At 38.3% G+C, this 21,709-nt stretch overlaps 1 protein-coding gene across 1 annotated transcript in view; it reads right to left on the reverse strand.

Annotated features, from left to right (window-relative positions):
• NBAS (NBAS subunit of NRZ tethering complex) overlaps positions 1-21,709 on the reverse strand; it is a 388,176-nt gene that overhangs the window by 296,231 nt on the left and 70,236 nt on the right. The window contains exons 12-16 of the mRNA XM_032172256.2: positions 17,451-17,579; positions 6,851-6,914; positions 3,958-4,151; positions 2,343-2,600; positions 1,498-1,623 (exon numbers count right to left, since the gene is read on the reverse strand). Of these exons, the coding sequence (XP_032028147.1) occupies positions 1,498-1,623; positions 2,343-2,600; positions 3,958-4,151; positions 6,851-6,914; positions 17,451-17,579 (771 nt within the window). The remainder of the gene's footprint in view (positions 1-1,497; positions 1,624-2,342; positions 2,601-3,957; positions 4,152-6,850; positions 6,915-17,450; positions 17,580-21,709) is intronic.

The following is a 21,709-nucleotide window of genomic DNA, read 5'->3' on the forward strand; positions in this document are numbered from 1 at the left end:
CCCCATGACAGGATTGGTGTCCTCCTAAGAGGAGGCAAGAGAGAGCCTTCTTCCTCTCTCCTTGCTGTCTGCCATATAAGGACACAGCAAGAAAGAAATGTATCTGCAAACCAGGAGAGTACCCTCACCAGGAACGAAATTGGCCAACACCATGATTTTGCACTTCCCAGCCTCTAGAACTATGAGAAATAAATTTCTGCTGTTGAAACCACATAGTCTGATATTTTTGTTGCAGCAGCTAAAACTAATTGAAACAAGACTATATTATATTAACCTTAACTATGGGAGGCAGGTAACAGGAAGTATCCAATTTTGAGATTTAAGTTTTTAAAAGGCATATTTCACAGTTTTCATATATGTTACCTATTTATTGCCTCTCAGCTCCAAATTTCCCCTCAAAGCCAGCTCTGTGGTAGCATATCTCATTTGCGGTTGACAGGATTTTAAGCTCTGGGTGCTGGAGGGCCACTGCAAACGAAGAGGCTCTACTTTCTAGTCCTGATGTGCTTTGGTTCTTTTCTTCTTGTTCCTATGGCTTGGCCACCAACAAGGCATGTGGGCGACATCAAGTGGCACTTACTTCCCCGCTTCCTCCCTCCGTTGACAACCTCCCACTGAGTTTCAGTGGCACTCTCGTCAGCAGATTGTTTTCTAGTGAATCACCCAGGCACCTGAGAGGGAAGCTTCCCAGACTGGAAGCTACAGTAAGGCTGCCTATAGGAGTAGACAGTTTTTTTCTTGCCAGTCTTGGCCATGATTCCTTAATTATCTACCAGCCTTGAGCCACATGCTGCATGCTGGTAGGGGTTTCCTGCTTGCTAGTCCCTGGGGTCTTCTGACTCCCAACCTCAGCTCACTGGCCCCCCAGAAGCAGGCGTCCAGCTTTCCTATCCATCCCATATCTCCCTGACTGCCAACCTTGGCAACCGTGGACCAGCCCTGGCTCAAGACAACCCAGAGAACTCTTCCATCCTACATGCTGCAACCACTCCTGGTCCAGTGGGTCTGAATCCCAGCCTAGGGGAGGGGCCTCCCTTCCTAGTTCATTCCCTTCATGGATATGTCCTTTCAGCCCTAGGGTAGTCCTTGGCATTCTCTTCACATCCTTTATAGTTCATCTCTGGTTACTAGAAAATAATTCTCCATATTGTAAATTTCCCTGTTTAAATTACTGTGTGGTTTCTGGCATCTGACTAGCTCTGGACTAATGCAGGTAAAGAGAAGTGATTGTGGTACAGGAAAGAAAACGTTAGGCCGAGACCAAGTAGTTAGCTGGTTTATCAGTGAATATTTGTTCACATGTATTCAGCATCAAAGTCCAGTTGCAGGGGCAATAAAATCTAACAAAAAGACCATTTTTCCAGCTGAGAAAATTGTACTTCATTGGCTGTATTATAGAAAAGTCAGCAATGTAAAGTACTCTAAAATGAAGCCCTATAAACAAAAGATACTACATGAATATACATTTTACCACATTACCAAAATATTTAAACATACCAAATAATTCTGAATTGAAGCAACATTGACCGCTGACTTCCTCCACTGCCTCTGATATACAAGGTCAGTATCCAGGCCGTAGGTATGAGCCAAGGACAAGGCTTCTTCATACTCTTCACTTTCAATCTTCAGATAAAAACACGAGGACAGGAATGTTACATGACTGAATTATCCACAGGGTCCTGATGATCATACAATGAATGATGATAATCCCTTGGACCTATCCAGCATGTCACTAATTCCTGTGCACTGTGGCATCAGAAGCTCACAGATATTTTGAGGAGCAGAAAGATCTCGTGTTTCTTTCAGCACTTCAACAGAAAGATGAGAGACAAAAGGTGCAAAGCTCTAGTTTTAGAGTAAAACAGTGGCAAAACCAAGACAACCATGGAACAACCCGGCTTCTAGTCCAGAGCTCCTACCATGACATTGCAAGAACAGCACAAATCATGTGAACACACAGTGCTGGTCACCTCGGCTTCCCAAGCAAGCCCTGGACTAGAAAGCAAGTCTGAATTTCTTCCTTCGCCCTCTGTAGATAGCTGATTTAAACACAGATAAAGGGAGAGCTGAAGGCCACATGAAGGGTAGCAAAGAAATGAGCTAAGCCACCAAGTGGATAATCAGTCTAAGTGAATTCAACTTTTATCCATGGTTTTGATTTTGATTATTTAGGTACAAAGATTAGCATAATTTTAAAAAGCTTTAGAGAACTGATATTTTTAACATGTCAATGATCCAACATCCCTCTTGAAATTTTCTCCTTTATTAAAAAATTAACTTTTTCTCAGTAAAAGAAAAGCTTGATGACTTCAAACTTGGGTAGTAATATGCTACTCTCTCACCTTTCTCTGATAAAGTTCCTCTGGTGTCGTGGAGCGCAAACTCACAAGGCGGTAGTTTTTAGTAATGGTTCGTGGGCGTTTCCGTGGTGGTGCAAATCGCTCCATTTCAGTCACTAAGTAAAGGCCCTGTTTTATATAACCAAAGTAGCGAGCCTTGGCAGATATTTCATGATCAGAATCAGAATCCTCTTCTCCTTCATCTTCTTCTCCAGCCCTAGTCTCCAAACGAGATCGTTTGGGGGCAAGTTTAATCTCACACTAAATTGAAAAACGAGATTTGAAATTAATAGTAAGGAAGTAACTTTTTAGAATTAATGAAAGAAAATATATTTCTAAATCTACTCAGGTTTGATTCATTAAATCAGCTATGTGATTTAATGTAAACAATGGAACTCAAAGGAACCTTACAGCAAGCATTATATACATCAGAAATATGCACATACATTATCAGCTCAAATCTCCTAAACTAAAGCCTGATTTTTTTTCTTCTTCTTCTTCTTCTTCTTCTTCTTTGAGATGGAGCCTCCTCTGCCACCCAGGCTGGAATGCAGTGGCGTGACCTCAGCTCACTGCAACCTCCGCCTCCCAGGTTCAGACGATTGCCTCAGCCTCCCAAGTAGCTGGCATTACAGGCACCCGCCACCACGCCCAGCCAATTTTTGTGTTTTTACTAGAGATGGGGTTTCACCATGTTGGCCAGGCTGGTCACAAATTCCTGACCTTAAGTGATCCACCTACCTTGGCCTCCCAAAGTGCTGGGATTAGAGGTGTGAGCCACTGCGCACAGCCTAAAGCCTGTTTTAATAACAGGTCATTAATATGGTCTTGTACATATAATTATCAGGTCTTGCACCTGATAATTTGATGATTTGTTTTTGTCTCTTTAGAGAATGAACATAAAGGTACTTACATTTGTTTTACCAAGAATAGCTCTCCCTCACCCACTTATAAAAATGTCTAACAGCTTTGCTAAGTTCTGAGTCTGAAAGCCTGGCTGTTAAAGATAACTTTCATTCCAGACTTAACAGAGCTGGCTTAGATTTTAAGCCATAGTTTTCTTTAAGGAACATCTTTAGATTCCATAACAAACTTCAGAGTAAAAAATATGTCAATCTGCATGGCTGAAGTGAAAGCTATTAAAGGTTGTTACTCTTGAAAGGCTTAAAATAAAATTTTTAAATGACCAAAAGATAACTTTAAAGAACTAGCCTCTATTTTCAAGTCTTTTGTCATAATAAACAAGTTTCCTTACTAAAAGAATCAAAACCTTTAAGTTGCCATGCTTTTTGGAAATAGGTTAAAGAGCATTTTTCTTAGGTAGTGATACCATTCTACATTTTTAAATGACTAATCCAGGGAGGAAAAAAATGTATCATTTCAGTGAAAAAGAAATACTTTATACAGAGCAAAATGACAAATTTTCTTCATTATCTTAAATTGCAAATTTTTTTATTCGCTAAAAAATTGATTTTTTATACTGCAACCATTACCTGATTCTAATCACGGATTTTTGTTTTTAAAGAAAAGATAATAAGACAACTCAAATAAAAACCAGATATTTAAATTTTTGGTTAAATACATTAACTATTCTCAAACAAAAGGGAAAAAGCCTTACCTCCAAACTTAAAAATCCCCCATCATGGGTAGCAGTGACTTGAGGCGATGGTTCAAACCATTCACAGGATTTTCCCAGTAAATTCTTCAAAGTTTTCACGGATGAAACAGTTAAAGCACCAGAGCATCGAGCTAAAGTCACTGCACTGTCTGCCCACCAATTGACATCTATCAGTGGGTAAAAGGACTCTTTATCTAAGAAGGGAAAAACAAATCAATACAAATGCATCTGCTAATGTGGTTGAAATCCAAAATATTTGGTATAATAATCAATTTTAAAACAAAATTTATCTACATTATTTGGGCCCTAATGGTATGTTAAATAATAAGAAAAAAATAAGAAAAAACAAAATGTTAAGTCATCCTCAAAATTTTACTCTATGAGGTATAAAATGTTAATTCACTTGACAAATTGAGTGCCAACAATTTGTCAGTCTAGGTCTAAAGCTCTAAGGATACAAAGGCAAATAAACTAAGGTCTTTCACCTCAAGAATACACTCAGGAGAGAGATGTGTCACCACTTTGAACCTAAGATGAAAGGCAGGTGTCTACCAGGCGTGCATACATGAAGGTCATATAATGTTTTGAAAAACTGCATATACCACTTTCAGACAAACACTGAGAGAAATATACCCTTTAGAAAAATATAAGACAGATATGTAATGGTTTCCAGTGCTGATTTCCTCTTAAACTTGTAACTAATCAGAGAGGAAAAAATAAATTTATGGCTAGCAAAGAATCTTTAGAAATGAAAACGAATTATGGGCCGGGCGCAGTGGTTCATGCCTGTAATCCCAGCACTTTGGGAGGCTGAGGTGGGCAGATCACGAAGTCAGGAGTTCGAGACCAGCCTGGCCAATATGGTGAAACCCTGTCTCTATTAAAAATACAAAAATTAGCCAGGCATGGTGGCGCATGCTGGTAGTTCCAACTACTAGGGAGGCTGGAGAATCACTTGAATCCGGGAGATGGAGGTTGCAGTGAGCCTAGATGGTGCCACTACACTCCAGCCTGGGAGACAGAGTGAGACTCTGTCTAAAAAAACAAAAAGAAAAAAAGAAAATGAATTATGGTTCACCAAACTAAGGCATTCAAAAGGCAATGCCATATTTATTATGATTTTACTGTACATTTTTTGAACATCACCTGTCATACAAAACATATGATATGGTTTAAAGGTAAAAGTAAACCATAAATTTAACAACATATTTAAACATTAGACTAAGAAGAGAGAGATTTTAAATATGGGGTTCAGAACCATGAGACTAACTCATTATTTTAATGAAAATAAAAAGCATTAACAACACTTTTTTCCCATGTAAGCCTAAGGCAATCCACGTAAATAAGGAATTTCAAGAAAATGTGAAAAGCAGAGTTCCTGGGGCTTATCACTAAGTGTAAAGTAGAAAGAAAGAGGAGAAAATCACTAAAATCAAATTCTAATTTCTGCTTTGACAAAGTAGTACTTTTCCTCAAAAATATGTCTGGATGAATATTTTGGATGATTATTTAAGGCAAATAATTCAAAGCATGGAACCTGATGCATAATATTAATCAATATATATATATATATTTTTTTTTGAGACGGAGTCTCGCTCTGTCGCCCAGGCTGTGGAGTGCAGTGGCGTGATCTCGGCTCACTGCAAGCTCCGCCTCCCAGGTTCACGCCATTCTCCTGCCTCAGCCTCCCGAGTAGCTGGTACTACAGGCGCCCGCTACTACGCCCGGCTAATTTTTTGTATTTTTAGTAGAGACGGGGTTTCACCGTGTTAGCCAGGATGGTCTTGATATCCTGACCTCGTGATCCGCCCGCTTCGGCCTCCCAAAGTGCTGGGATTACAGGCATGAGCCACCGTTAATCAATATTTTTAATCTTCTTTAAATGTGAACTAAAAGCATTTTTTTTTTTCTTTTGAGACGAACTCTCCCTCTGTCGCCCAGGCTGGAGTGCGGTGGCACGATCTCGGCTCACTGCAACCTCTGCCTCCCAGGCTAAAGTGATTCTCCTGCCTCAGCCTCCTGAGTATCTGGGATTACAGGTATGCACGACCATGCCTGGCTAATTTTTTATTTCCAGTAGAGACAGGGTTTCACCATGTTGGCCAGGCTGGTCTGGAACTCCTAACCTTGGGTGATCCACCTGCCTTGGCCTCCCAAAATGCAGGCATGAGCCATCGCGCCTGGCCTAAAAGCATATTGTAATATAGAGCCTGAACCTTGTAACTATCACTGATTTTACTGAAGACACTTAAAAATTCATCATGGATTTAACTTAGAAAGTTTCACCTAAAGAAAAATAACACATAGTCAAAAACTAAAAGTAAAAACATCTCAAAAGTAACCCCTACAGGATTTTAAAATATCTCTGTTTTAATCTAGCAATCAAATGACAATTATTACTTTTATTTAAATGTAAATCTTGATTTTTTTTCTATTTATAAAAGCAATATATGCTCATTGTAAAAAAGAAAATTTTTCTTTAAAACATGGAAATGTATGCAAAGACAAAGAAAGCCCCACCAGCCTAACCCTAATTACCCCCAACCTGCAGAGATAACTTTATTCAGTGTTTCTTCTTTGATGAAGCTTGATCTCACCCAAGGGCATCTGAAAAGGAGCACGCTTCTAAGCATTGAACTCAGTGTACCACCTCAATGCTGGCTCCTGGCAGGAGAGCCATGCTGCATACATACCCTAGGCTCTGACCTAGCTTTTAGGAAAGCCTGACCATCAGAAAACTGGATCTGTTGCCTTGACTCAACTCTAGGAAATCTTGATGGTTATTCCAAAGTGCAGCAAAAGTATCTAGAGACTTTTTATATCATCCAAAGAGAATCTTGTATAATAATAGAAGTATCTTAAGGTTTCAATTATCACATTTCATAGAACTCACCTTTGATTTTTTTTCTCTTCTCAGTAGAGAGCCTCCAATCAGGATTAAGGTCATCATAGCCTGGCTAAATATGAAAATAATGACTTCCTGAGTCAACTATGTAAGAAAATTATAAGAAAATCATCAAGAACTGTGGACTTTTTCAAATAAAGAGATGATGTTTTCCCTTGATCTCTCAATTACAACTAACTGAAATCTATTTATTGCCATGATAGTCTGGAAAAGCAACTGTTCTTACACTTAAAATGTGCACATGTACATATTAGGACCTGATTTATGAAGAATACAGCATGCATATGAGCCACAGGATAGCAAGTATACAATCAATACATATGAAAGCAAAATACACTACGAATTCATTCTATACACATGCACACATGTGATGAATAAACACTGGCCTGGATACAGATCTTATCCCAGCCACTTATAAACTGAGCAACCCTTCCAGGCGTTGATTTTCAAAGCTTTGAGACTTGACTAGGCAACCTCCATGTTACCTCCTAGTCCTTTTTATGACTAAGAATTTACCAGGTAAAAAAAATATAACCATGCAGTCCTTCCTAAAAATGAATCCACTCATACTGTAATCTTAGGGCAATATGGTGTCATGCTCATCTTTGAGAATATAACAGCACATTGATATCTCTCAAATATCAATTTGAGAATAAGCCATTACCTGACAACCTCTTGGCTTAGTGTTCCCTTCTTAGTCTCCAGAATTACAATAGTATGGACAAAGAGTAAAAAAATAGTTGGGGTGCTTATTTGAAATCTGAAATCTAAAAAAAAGTGTTGCTATACTTAAGTCAAAAAACTGTGCTTTTTCATCTAATGCAACAAAATACACATACATGCTTACTATCAATTTTTCAATGGCTCACACTTCAGAGCTATTTCTTTCCACAGCCTGGAAGAACTTCCTATTCTCCACTATTATGGTAAATCACTCAGAGCAGACCCTGAGAACAGAAGACACAGTTTCAAACTTAATCAGAAAAAAAATCACCATAAAAGCCTACTTATACACCAAGGGGAAGAAATGGAGTGTCCTGGTTTACTTAATCATAAGAAAAGATGACTAAGTTTCGAAAAATCATTTAAAAAAATAAGGTACATATTACTGAAAACAGTCAACTAAACTGAAACTTTATTTGGTCATTTTAAAGCACTTGATAATTTTTCAATGCCTCCAAATCACGAGTACCACATACTCCGACCACATGCATGCCACCATGTATTTACATGGCACATGTACCTTCCTACTGACATTTTGGAGTACACAAGGGAAATACAGAGTAAAAAACCTTAACCCCCTCAAAGAACAACAATTATGATTCAGCCTTGGGTACATTTAAGGACATACAGATCAAAATGAAATTTGACAAGAAATCTTAAGGAAATTTTAAAAGTAAACAACTCCCACTTGAGAATTCGAAGTGTGCATGTCTTCGTCAAAGCTAATGATAAGAAGGAGCACCATGAATAAGCAGTACACATCCACTGGGACCGGGGTCTGCAGTCACCTTGGGACTAGACTCTTCCCTGCACACTGCTTAAATAATGGGTAGCTCCTGTCAATTTGATGTTAAACACAAGGTGAAGATGTGTTCTTCTGCATCCAGAACTCTGTCATACTCATCATCCCCGTATTCCCAGATCCATCACAGTGCCCACCTGTCATAACAGCTAAATGTCGAATAAGTAAACGAATCAATCAAATTTTAAGTCACTGAATTCTAATTACAATTCAATTCTAACATCTAAGCTATAGGAAAATTATCTGATATAGTACTAGGCTTCCTACACACTCCCAAAAGTGTGATTTCTTCTATTTAGTCAAAACATACTGGGGCCAGACATGGTGGCTCACGCCTGTAATCCCAGCACTTTGGAAGGCCAAGGCAGGAGAGCTGCTTGAGGCTAGCAGTTTGAGACTAGCTGGGTGATACAGCAAGACCTCATCTCCCCAAAAATAAAAATAATTAGCCAGGCACAGTGGCACACTTCTGTAGCCTCAGCTACTCAAGAGGCTGAGGTAGGAGGATCAACTGAGCTCAGGAGTTCAAGGTTGCAGTAAGCTATGATCACACCACCGCACTCCAGCCTGGGCAACAAAGCAAGACTCTATCTCTAAAAAAATGAAAATAAATAAATGCTGAGACAAAAGGAAAAAAAAAAACGATCTTGCAGTCCCAAAACTCAAGCACATAGAGAGCTAATAAATTAATAGAAATTAATATAATCCAAGATCACATTTGTTAACTACCCAAAGAGAGGTATAGATAAAAATGCCAGGGGCCTTCAAAGGATGAACAGAGAATTTTGGGCATAGGTTTAAGAAAGATGAAGGAAATTCAAGAGGTACAAAGAAAGTTTTATGGTGGTATACTTTTAAGACTGGATAAGACTTGGATGTGGAAAATGAATAAAGGAAAACTTTCTAGTCTGAAAGCATAATGTGAACAGAAATACAGAGTTAGGAAAATACAAAGTTTATTCAGGGGAAAAAAGCAGAACAGTTTAATAAGTCCAGGACAGCAGGTTTTAATTATCTTGATTTTTGTTTGTTTGGGGGTTTTTAGGGGGGATGTTAATGATATCCTTTTTTATTGAGGTGATCTTCACATAATGTAAAACCATTTTTAAATGAACAATTCAGGGGCACTTACTGCATTTACCATGTTGTGCAACCATCACATCTACCCACTTCCAAAACATTTCTATCACTCCAAAGCAAAACCACTAACCCATTATGCAGTTACTCCCTTGTCCTCTTCCCCTGGACCCCAGGAACCACCAATCTGCTTTCTATCTCTATGGATTTACCTATTCTGGATATTTCATATAAATGCAGCCATAAAATATGTGACCTTTCGTGTCTAGCATCTTTCACTTAGTATAATATTCTCAAAGTCCTTCCACCATTGTAGTGCATATCAGCACTTCGTTCCTTTTTGTGGCTGAGTCATATTCTATTGTATGGATATACCAGTTTGTTTCTCCATATATCCATTAATAGACATATGCATTGTTTCCATCTTTTAGCTGTCATAAACACTGCTGCTATGAATATGTAGGTGCATGTATTTGAGTACCTGAAGTGTGAGCCATTGAAAATTTGATAATAAGCATGTATGTGCACTGAAGCTAGCCTCAACTTACCATCCTTCCACCCCAGGGCCTCTATGTGTGAGGAGACTCAGGATCAGCCCATGCGTCTCCACATCTGATACCCACTGTAAACTGGTGCTCCGTGGACAGGATCACCAAACTCCCCGTGACCCACAAGAAAGCTCCTGGCACCATGTGAATACATTTCAAGAAGCAACCTCCATGCCACTTCTCTGTATTTGCTGGGGCTCAGAACATAATTCCCCAAAGTATAACAGCATGGCATGTTGAGTACTTTCAACTGAAGCAACTGAAAGGGCCTCAGAAACACCGTCTCTCTGACCTTCTCCTGCCTTCTTGTCTCAAGCCCCTCCTTGTCTCCCAAAGCAAGTCACAGAAACCAGAATTCTTCTTCCCCGAGATGCATCACAGAAACTAGAACTCCTCCCCGAAAGGAAGCTACAAAACCTAAAAAGGTCGCTCTCTCCCTTCTCCCTTGAAGACCCTTATTCCAGAGGGCTCCTGCCTCATAGTAGGGGAAGAATGTTATACAGAGAAGCCAAAAAGAATCTGGACAGACAGGCCTTGCTGGGTTTCCCCTTCAGTCTATCACCATAAGGCCATACCCTTTTGTCCCATCATATTTTTACAAGGCTGTCCATTCTTCATCAAAACTAAGCATAAAAATAGTTTTCCCTGGGTCTTTATTTCTTTAATTTAATTTAGACAAGGTTTCTCTCTGTCACCCAGGTTGGAGTGCGGTGGCGTGGTCACGGCTCACTACAACCTCGACCTCCTGGGCTCAAGTGATCTTCCTGACTCAGCCTCCCAAGTGGCTGGGAATATAGGCACACACCACTTTTTTATTTTTTGTGGAGATGAAGTCTCACCATGTTGTCCAGTCTGGTCCCGAACTCCTGGGCTCAAGCAATTCCACCCACATAGAGCTCCCAAAGTGCTGGGATTACCGGAATGAGCCACTGCACCCAACCAGAGTCTTCATTTCTGAAGGTGCCTGTGTCATGTAAAATGTTGATTAAGTAATTTTGTCATGCTTCTCTCGTTAACCTGTCTTTTGTTGTAGGAGTGATGGCTGTGTCCTCTTATGAGTTAGGAGAGGTATCACACCTTTCCACCCCAACAGTTTCTGGCACCCAGCGTGGGGCAGCTGAGACGCCTGACTTGCTCTGGAACCTGCAGACAAAATCCTGGAACAACTGACAAAAGGTGAGCAAAGAAAGGTAAGAAGTTGATTTTTTTTTTTTTTTTTTTTTAAACAAAGTCAGCTTTCCTGGATCTCTACCTATAGTGCCTGGTCAAGAAGAGAAGGTAAAAATGTATCTTTACATCTTCCATTCCAAATTCAAGTTACCAAGGAAAATCATTTGTTTTTAAATAAATTTGTTGTGCTTTTCTCTTGTTAACCTGTCTTTTGTTATAGGACTGTCAGCTGTGATCCTTATGATGAGTTCAGTAAGGTATGATGCCTCCCCACCCAACATATTCATGCTACCACATTACTGAAAACAGCCTAATATGCCATCATTTTATACTGCAGCCATAACCCAAAGGAGGATGTTCTAAGAATAGTTATAGGTTTTGTACAGAAAACCTATTACGGCTAAAGTAATGTTTTCTTTAGACTTGAGAATTTTATTTGCTAATTTTTTTTACCACTAAAATCTAAATATAATGAAATCCCTGCCTCCAACAACATAAAAGCAACATTTCAAAGGCTTATTCATTCCACAAATATTTATTATTATTTATTATGTTAAGCCTAAGAGAGTCTGTGATGAAATATATATTCGGTGCCTATTCTCAAAGAACTCACAGTCTGGTGAAATTGTGAAAACAGCTGTGGATTATATCAAGAGTCATCACATCAACCCACTTACTCTTCATTCATCTACTTAAGATTAGTCCAACACCTACTATGTGTGAAAAAGAAAATAAAACGAAAATGAAGACATAAGTTTGTATTCCATTTCTAGGCCTGAAGAAGTACAAATAGGCAAATAATAAAACTTGAGAGAAAAATTAAGGCTGAAAATGAGATATAAAGATACAAACATAACATATGGGAAATGTTTGAAATGAAAATCACTTAAGCAATTTTACTATATTCCAGACATGAACAAAATTTAATACTCACAGATTTCTAGCCAGATGGATTTTCATATTGACAATGAAAGCCAAAGTATTTAATCAACTCAAAATTGGATATTAGTAAATCAGAATAGGCACTTCCACAACTATCTTTAATCATTAGGTTTTACAGAGAAAATAATCACACAAAGCATATTATAAAAACTAATAAAGCAGCAAATTGCATGAACAAAGCCCCAAATGAGTTGAATTCACAATTTTGGTAAAGAGGTTTAAGGCTGTGCAGGGTAGCAGCAACGTTAATTTCTTCTCAAGCAACATTTAAACTAAAATTATAAGCTGACTAGTTTAAATATCACCATATCATCGATTTGAAACTAATTGGTTTGTCTACTTACTAGAGCAGCCATAAAGAGAGGTGAAACTCTGCCCTACCTGGCTGATCCAAGCTCACTTGATTATTACTAGGGACATGAAAGAAGAGTAGCTGTCTCAGTATTTTTCAAAGCTTGGGATTTCTCTTTAAAGGATTCCAGTGATGAGTACACACAGACACTTACATATTTGGTAAACAGCTATATTACAGCTCTCAGTTATTACTACTTGCACATTTCTAGGGTCTCTACATAATAAACTGCATGCTCCAGGGGATGTTATTCATATAAACTTCAAGCTGATATATCTCCGTTGCCTACCATTAATATCATATGCTGGTCTCTGATTTACCCAGATAAAAGTCAATACTTCTAAATGTAAGTACTGTAAGTAGATATTCTGAAAAAAGGCTTAACCTATGAAGTCGGGAGACTTGAATCAAAATGGAATCTTGACTCTAACATTTAGTGATCTCAAGTTAACCTCTTTTAGCACCATTCCCATCTACAAAAAATGGTATTAAAAACATTTTCACTTAAGCCATTTATGCCTAGTGTTCCATTATTGGAATGCTAAGCTTGTGGGAGTTATTTATATCCCACTGCTCAAGGTCATGGCCAAGCTCTGATTTTTCACAAAAAAATTTGCAACCTCCAGCATACATGGGTTAATAGGGTTGTTGTGAGACAAATGAAAACTATGCTCTGTAAATAGTCCAGGCTTACTACACAAATACTATTTATTTCCAATAATCCTTCTCCCCAACACTATCAGCTGACCTACATGCCTTTCCTGAGCTTATCTTCTCAAAATATTAACATGTCATTTTAATCATTTGTTCATAATTTCCCTTGGAAGCCTATGAATATCTTAAGAGCAGGGACTATGACACTATTCCCTGCTCGAGCTCTTAGTAGAGTCAATAAATACTTGAACTTCACTATTTCACCATTATGTTATTACGTAAATAGGAACAATCTACTCTGCCGTACAGTCCTGTTACACATAGACTTTATTATACTTACTATAATACACTAGATTTTAGTAATTCATATGCTAAAATTCAAATCTAAAACATCCAAGTGATTAATTCCCAGGATACAGGTGAAAGACTCAAAGAAACTAAGGTTGTTCAAACTCTTCTTGCTTGACAAAGAGTTACACCTTCACCCCAGACCCCACTACATCATGAGTACTCTAGATATCTATTAGAAAGCTAAGGGTTTACCAATAAGAGGCTTCCCCAATTATTTACTCTGGTATCTGGTACACACTAACTAGCTCAAGAGTTAAGCATATCTGAGACAGCTGAAGGAATCTGTATCACATCCACTGAGAAAAAGGATTTGTCTCTGTGTTTTTAAAGATCATCAAATAAAAAGAATCAATGTAAAAAAATTAATAATTATAAAGAGTGATTATAGTCCTCCTAACCTTTTACACACAAATCTTCTCTCTCAAATAATAGGATGCTACTAAATAACTAATAATGCAACTATTGTGGGAAAAAATGTGTGTAGTACACTCTGGCATTCGCTAGCCTAATAAATACGTATTCTTCCACTTATCTTTTTGTTGTTTTATGTATTTCTTTCCCACACAGTCATGGAAAGAACATATGCATCAGAGTCAGAGAGGTATAAAATCAAATCTCAGCTCTATTGCTTACTTGTTGCACAACCATAGGACAAAGTGCTCAATAAATAATAAATGTAGTTAGGCTAAATTTTGTAAAAGCTACAAGACGATTGCACTCCTGTACCTTCTTCCTATTAAGCTATACAAGTCTGCAATTAGCATACAGAAAGAAACCAGAGTGTCTGTGAAGAGGTTGAAGCCTCACAGGCGTGTTTACAATGGAATGAAGTTTTGGAAAGTATGGCAGAAATGGTTACATGAAAGTAGAGAGCAGGACAGGAGGATCTAGGAGTAGAGCAAAGCAGCATGATGATCAGACTGGAAGAGATGACAGGTTCACAGAGGAGTTTTCATTTTCACCACAGCCTTAGGGTTTTAAAGGAAAAAAAAAAAAAAGAAATAAAATTAAATGCCTTCCATGTTCCCTTCTTTGGACCAAAATTTCCTTTGAGGCTAAAACTGCCTAGGGTCTCATAGGACAGAGTTTGCCCTATCCAGCTAGTCTCCCATATGCTGAACAGCAGCAGGAAAGGGAGGAGTGGCCGACCCCAACCTGTGCTGTGATGAACTCTGAACCGGGGAAGGGACAGAGCCACAATGGGAATGGTAGTCTGTAGTATCAGGGTCAGTAACTATAGGTAAGCCACTGCTCCCTCAGCAAAGGACACCACGACTCATACAATGTCCTTCGTAATGGAAACTATGTCCATGGTTTTCAGTTTTGTGAGCCCCAAAATCTATTTTTCCAGTTTACTCAGGCATTCAAGGGAAATAATTCATACCACCCACATCAGAAGAAACTGACATATAATCCTAAAAATGTGTACATTTATAATAAGAGAAACAACTAGCTTGAAAATCAAGTCGCATAGCTCCTCTGATTGACAGATCAATTTAAAAGTCAAAAGCTCTATCTGAGGACTGTTTCAGGAACAGCGAATCAAAGTCACATCCACAAAATGGATGCTCAACAGCCAAGCTACACAATTCTTCATGAATTATTCTTCCAGACTCTCAGAGTATTTGCTCAAAACACTTTTGCTAAGGCTTGACAACTTCTAGCCTGAATGCCTCTCTTCCTACTACGTACACATTTTTTCAATTTCTGAGGTCCCTCCCTTTCCTGTCCTATTACTTTTCTGATTGCATATTTCAAACTACTGAAATATTTACATTTATTCATTCTCTGGTTTTAAGGTTTTTAAATAACTTTTACTTTTTTTAATAGAACCACTCTAAAAATCTAATCAATGAATTATATTAATGAGTAAAGAGTAATGCATTATTGCAACTAATGACCAAAAAAAAAAAATGCTAACCAGTCAAAGGTTGAGCATATTCCAATAAGGGCCACAAAAAAAGACGCAACTTATCTTTGCAAGACAAAAAAAAAAAAAAAGTCTCTAGATTTTCAGTAAACAAAAGCACATACTAATCGATTTTGCTGAGAATAGCCCTTACACTGGATGTATAACATACTAGGATACACAGAAGATGAAATATTAAGAGTGCTTCAGAAATTGATAAATATTTCTACTAGGTGAATAAAAGTACTTTTAAAAAACAGGAAGCCAGGGGGGGAAAATGCCTTTATTATTCAAAGTTTTCACCATTTAGAAAAATGTTGCCCAAATCTAAAATTTCCCAAATACAGAGAGAACATCAGGCTCCTCTCAAATGAAAACAGCTGAATACTTTATCACCATGCATTGATAACCATGAAAAATACAAAGTATCTTTTGGATCAATGAAATGAATAACGCTTTATTTTGAACATAGATATGAAACATGGACTTCGTGTATTGTGCATCAAGAAGTAGAGTCATCCCTCGGTATATGCAGGGTTCCAGGTATACCAAAATCTACACACACTCAAGACCCCCAGAAGACCCTGCTGGACCCACCTATACAAAAAGTCACCTACCCTATCCACAGATGTGACATTCTGCAAAGACTGTATTTTCCATCAGTGTTTGGTTGAACAAAATCTATGTACAGAGTGGACCCATGCAGTTCAAACCCATGTTGCTCTAGGGTCAACTGTGTCAGCGATATGAAATATATGCCCTATAAATCAGCCTACACTCCCATCCTCAGCCAGCTCTTGAACAGCCAAGTGGAAGTTCTGCTGCCTGACATCCCCAGCTAAATACGTTACACAGTTTTGAGAGTTCACCACTTCAACTCTAGAAAGAAGAAATGAGTCAATTTAGCTACAATTTCAGAGCAGAGAGAAAGATTGTCCCTTTTATTTAGCCACCAAGGTTGTAAGCTGAGGAGCACCTCTGCCACTGAGGACAAATCTAGATCCAATAAGGGAGAAAGAGTGGTAAACATGTGGAGACCATATTAACTTGAAGTTGAATGGAAACTAGGGAGAAAATATCTTCCTAAAGCTGTGTATAAGACAAAAAAATAAGAATATCTAAAACAAATAAATTTAAACCGGTGAATCGAGTAAGAAAATAGAGAGCCACTTTCTCTTTTCCTCTGTCATTCTGAAAAAAATTCCTTATTAATAATCCTCTCAATTATGACACTGATCCATTCAGGTCATTCAGGAAATAGCCTCTAATGTGAAAATCTCAAACCACCCACCCAAAGCTGGATATGCCTAGAGAAAAACAGAGTGAGGGGGTGAGAGAAGGAAAATTAATCCTTAAAATGGTAAAATGTAAATGAATCAGAGAGTAAAAGATTTATAATACAAGCTATTTCCATTTGAGGAATTTCTTTAAACCTTTACTCTATCACAATACATGGCTTTATATGAGCAGACCTTTCTTTCCCCTTGTGAATTTAAATTATAATAGATGTCACTAACTAGTATCACTCTACCTGTCACCACATAACAAAATCATCTAATCCTTAAAACCTATCATTCCGGGACACTAACAAAGAGTTCCATCCTTCTCTATATCTTAGCTACCCACACTTCAGTGAAGAGAAGGTAACTCCCTTCAAGGAGGCCCCAAATAACTAGTGTTGCAAGATTTGAAAAGAATTGTTAACCCTTTTAGGATCTGACCCTCCAAATCCTTGATAATATTAACTTTTGCTGAAATGTTAACATCTCCATTCTGTACTTTTGGAATGACAAAGAGGGAAAAAATGAAGAGTTTAACAAACTCTTTTACAGATTACACTCTGTATACAGAGTGTACTGCATTACAATTCAAAATCAGTCCACAGTATTAATCTATTTTTAATTTATCCCACTGTACTGATATATAATTTAAAGGATAGAACAGCTACGGAATGATGAGAATAAATAGCTGTGTGCTATAGTAAAATATCAATAAAATAAAATTAGCATTGTCAATACTCACCCTTAAGAGAGTATCATTCTAATAACCAAGAGACTTACCTGCTCATTTTGACTCCATTCCCCTTGTTGCTTCAGAGATGGAATCGCCCAGATGCTCAGTTTCCCTGAGAAGTGAATGGCTGCCAGGAGCATCCCATCCGGAGAAAGGCTCATCTTAAAAATTCCATCCTAAATAAGAATCATAAGGTCAGGGCAAAGGACTTATGGTCAAATATAAATCAGAATTAACAGAATTAAATGACACTCTTTAGAGGTGCCAAGTTATAAATGATCTTTAGTAATTAAGAGAGTTCCTCCAGCTTTGTATCATTATAAATGTACTTCAGCATAGAGAAAAAGGCCTCCTGACCTTAAGGAGTTTGTTATCTACTTCAGAGTTATAATTTACATATAACCCAAAACCAAAAATTTGGTTATATTTACATATAACCAAAAAATATGTATGCATTATAAATATATTTCTTCACATATCAATTACCATGAGTTCTCAATACCTTTTAAGGTTGGTCTTCACTAGATTGTCAATTCCTTAAAATTTGGGCCCAGATCTTTACAAGATTTTATATCTACAGTGTCTGAAGTATGCGATATATCATAAATAGGCCAAACATCATGCCACAGAAAAGAAGGAAAGGAGTAGAAAAGAGCTAGAGAAAGAGTGCAAGAATGATGGAAACAGAAGAAGATAAAGAGGAAGAAAATGGTCCTTAATTTAAGAAATGCTATGAATGTTTACAATTTTCTAGATTTGCTGCCAAATTATCCAGTTTAAGGAATCTGTTACTACAGAACAAAGAAATTTTGTAATGACTGATTTCACATAGTCAACCGAAAGGTACACAGAGGAAGAGTTATCCTTCCAGTCCTTCTTGTCCAAATAACCTCTCTGTCTTTTCCTTTCTCAGATGACACAAACCATATGAGCAGAAATCATATGAGCAGAGACATCACCTGCCACCACCTACAATACACTCAGAAGACCTGAACAAACATTAACTAGACAGCTATTTCCTATTCAGGCATTTATTAAGAACAGGGCCCACGGTAGCCTGCCCACAAAGAATAAAACAGAGACCAGAAAACAGAAAACAGCAGCCCACAACCATATCTCTTCTGAACATTTAGAAAATCTGGCAAAACACAGCCCACATCCCCAGATGACAACAGAACTTGGTAGCAGATGACCTCTTAGAAGAGTTATAAACTTTCCAGTTAGTCAATGCCCGCACCGTTCTCTATTATTGCTCCAGTATTGGGGTCAAATACTGGCTACAGAACTGAAAATGAAACATGACTATACTGAAAATCAAAATTATTACACTTGATCCAATTCACTAAATTATATTATCAGCCTGGCCTCTGTAGACATTTAAGTCCTCAAGTCTCAAATGACTAAGGTGCCTTAGCCATCAAAAACAGAACAATTTCAGGAGGTCAGGAACATTGTTGAATGAGTACATAGATGAAAAGATTAGCATCCTCTAATCACTTTATACTAAAGACTAAAATTACTTTAACTAGATATAATAGGTTAATCCCAGAATCCCACAATTAAATGTAAGATTGAAATACAAATGCTTGAAAAAAGAGAAATAATAAAAGCAAAAGTACTTCAAAGCAAAATTTTAAAACTATCGCATCCCTCCCTTTAAGATGGGATCAGAGAAAGAAGTACAAGACAAAGAGCGTGATGCTCTCCCTCCTCAAATTTAAAGTCAATAAGCTCCATGGTTTTGTATAAGGCAGGCCTCAGAAGCACAGATTTTTACCAACCAAAAGAACTCTGCCCATCTTTCAGATTTCACAAAGGAAGAGATTAAAGTCCTGAAGGGCAAAGACACTTGCCCATGATCACTCGAGTGTGCAGAGCAAAATCTGAACTAGAATGTGGATGTTTTCAATCCCAATCAGGGCACTTCCATGAGCCAGGACTATAGTCCTCACCTGGACCCTGGCCTAGTTTCTAGTAGTCACCAGCATGCCCCTCAGCAGAAATTATGGTCAAGTATAATTTATTGTTTTGACCACTTGAATAATTAGTCATGTGTGATCTGTATGGTAATTCCCAGGTATTACAAATGTTCCATTTTACAACTCCACTGAAATGCTCTGAAAGCAAGAAAAAAGTTTATGAATCTCTTTAACAACAACAAAAGTACACTGAATAACTTCACAATAGCAATATGACCGAAAGCACTGAATAAATATATAGTATTTTTTAATTTTTAAAAAACTTCTTCCCTCTTGATAGGGTTCAGGACATGCTACCCCAAAATACAGAATAAGTCATGTTAGCATCTGAGAAAACATCAGAGGCAGGAAGGTCATTCTCACCTTCCTTCCACCCTTCCTCCATGAAGCAGGTCATAAAATCTAGGAAGAATTTTCTAACCTTTTGCTAAAAGCAAGTCATGATCCTTATTCTGGAGGTGCCCTCCCCAAACCTGGAAAAAAAGAACATCCTCATCTCTGAAGACAGAGTCACAGGGAGAATGTGAACAAACAGGCCTTGCTAAGTTCCTCCCAATTTACTGCTATTAAATCATACTTATCCAACCACACTTCCACAACTATCCATTTTTCTTCTTCAAAGCTAGCATTAAAAATACACAGGTTGGCCAGGCGCAGTGGCTCATGCCTGTAATCCCAGCACTTTGGGAGGCCTAGGTGGGCGGATCACGAGGTCAGGAGATCGAGACCATCCTGGCTAACACAGTGAAACCCCATCTCTACTAAAAACACAAAAACTTAGCCAGGCGTGGTGGCAGGCGCCTGTAGTCCCAGCTACTCAGGAGGCTGAGGCAGGTGAATGGCGTGAACCCAGGAGGCAGAGCTTACAGTGAGCTGAGATCGTGCCACTGCACTCCAGCCTGGGTGACAGAGCAAGACTCCATCTCAAAAAAGAAAAAAAAAAAAAAAAGAAAAAGAAAAATACACAGGTTTACCCATTTCTTCGAATCTTCATTTCCTTATGAAAGCTCCCATGTCACATAAAATTTACATTAAATCTATCAATATGTTTATCTTGCTAATCTGTGTTTTGTGATAGGAGCCTCATCTATGAATCTAAGAAAGAAAAGAGAAAAGGTACTGTTCCTCCTCTACACTCACTTCTTTCTTTCCAGAAAGTTAAACAATAAATTGTATTAACTAGAATGTTCCCACTTGCTTTCATATGGTGGATACTGGATCCCCTTAGTTTCATGAGATGCCATGATATCCACACTGCAAATGTAGTATTTCTTTCTTGAAGTATCTTATTGTAGAAATTTTCACCTACACACAAAAGTAGAAATTACAGTATAATAAATATCCACATACCCAACCTGCTTCAACAAATACTAACATTTTTTCAGACATGTTTCATTTATCCTTCCCTAATCACCACCATGCCAGAGGATTTTAAAGCAAATCCCAGTCATTATTTTGCTTATAAATACACATCAAGTATACATTTCTTTGAAGTCCCAAGTTATCTATTGAACGTTCATGTGTATGCATAGTAAGATGATAGAGTTATTAGTAGTAATTGGATTGTGGCCACTCAAGATTCTCAAGACACTTAGGTTATGTTGGAAATACAGTGTTTTCCTTCTGAAATAAAACTCTGCTCTTTATTTGTAGAAACCTTTATTTATTTATTTATTAATGAGACAGGATCTGGCTCTGTCACCCAGGCTGGAGTGCACTGGCACGATCTCGGCTCAATGCAACCTCTGCCTCCCAGGCTCAAGTGATCCTCCCACTTCAGCCTCCTGAGTAGCCAGGACTACAGGCATGCACCACCATGCCTGGCTAACTTTTGTATTTTTTGTAGAGGGTGGGCGGAGGGGGGGGCGGGGATTCGTCATGTTGCCCATGCTGGTCTCAAACTCCTGACCTCAAGTGATCTGTCTGCCTCGGCCTCCCAAAGTGCTGAGATTACAGGTATAAGCCACTGCACCCGGTCTGTAGAAACATTTCTGAATTCCTATATAACATGCAAGGGGGTTCTGGCCCAGGAAATAATTCATTATCCCAACAGTAACCGTGGACCAAAATCTCAAGCCACAGTTAGAAAATCCACACTAAATTCTATGAACAGAGTCTGTGGTATTTGGGAGTCTGAGTGTCTGTTGGTGAGTAATATGGTTTGGCTCTGTATCCCCACCCAAATCTCATTTTGAATTACTGTAATCCCCATGTGTCAGGGGAGGGACCTAGTGGGAGGTGACTGGATCATGGGGACAGATTTTCCCCATGCTGTTCTCGTGCTAGTGAGTTCTCATGAGATCTGACGGTTTAAAAGTGTGTGGCAG

The sequence above is a fragment of the Hylobates moloch genome, unplaced genomic scaffold (assembly GCF_009828535.3).
Source record: "Hylobates moloch isolate HMO894 unplaced genomic scaffold, HMol_V3 SCAFFOLD_13, whole genome shotgun sequence".
NCBI classification, from domain to species: Eukaryota; Metazoa; Chordata; class Mammalia; order Primates; family Hylobatidae; genus Hylobates; species Hylobates moloch.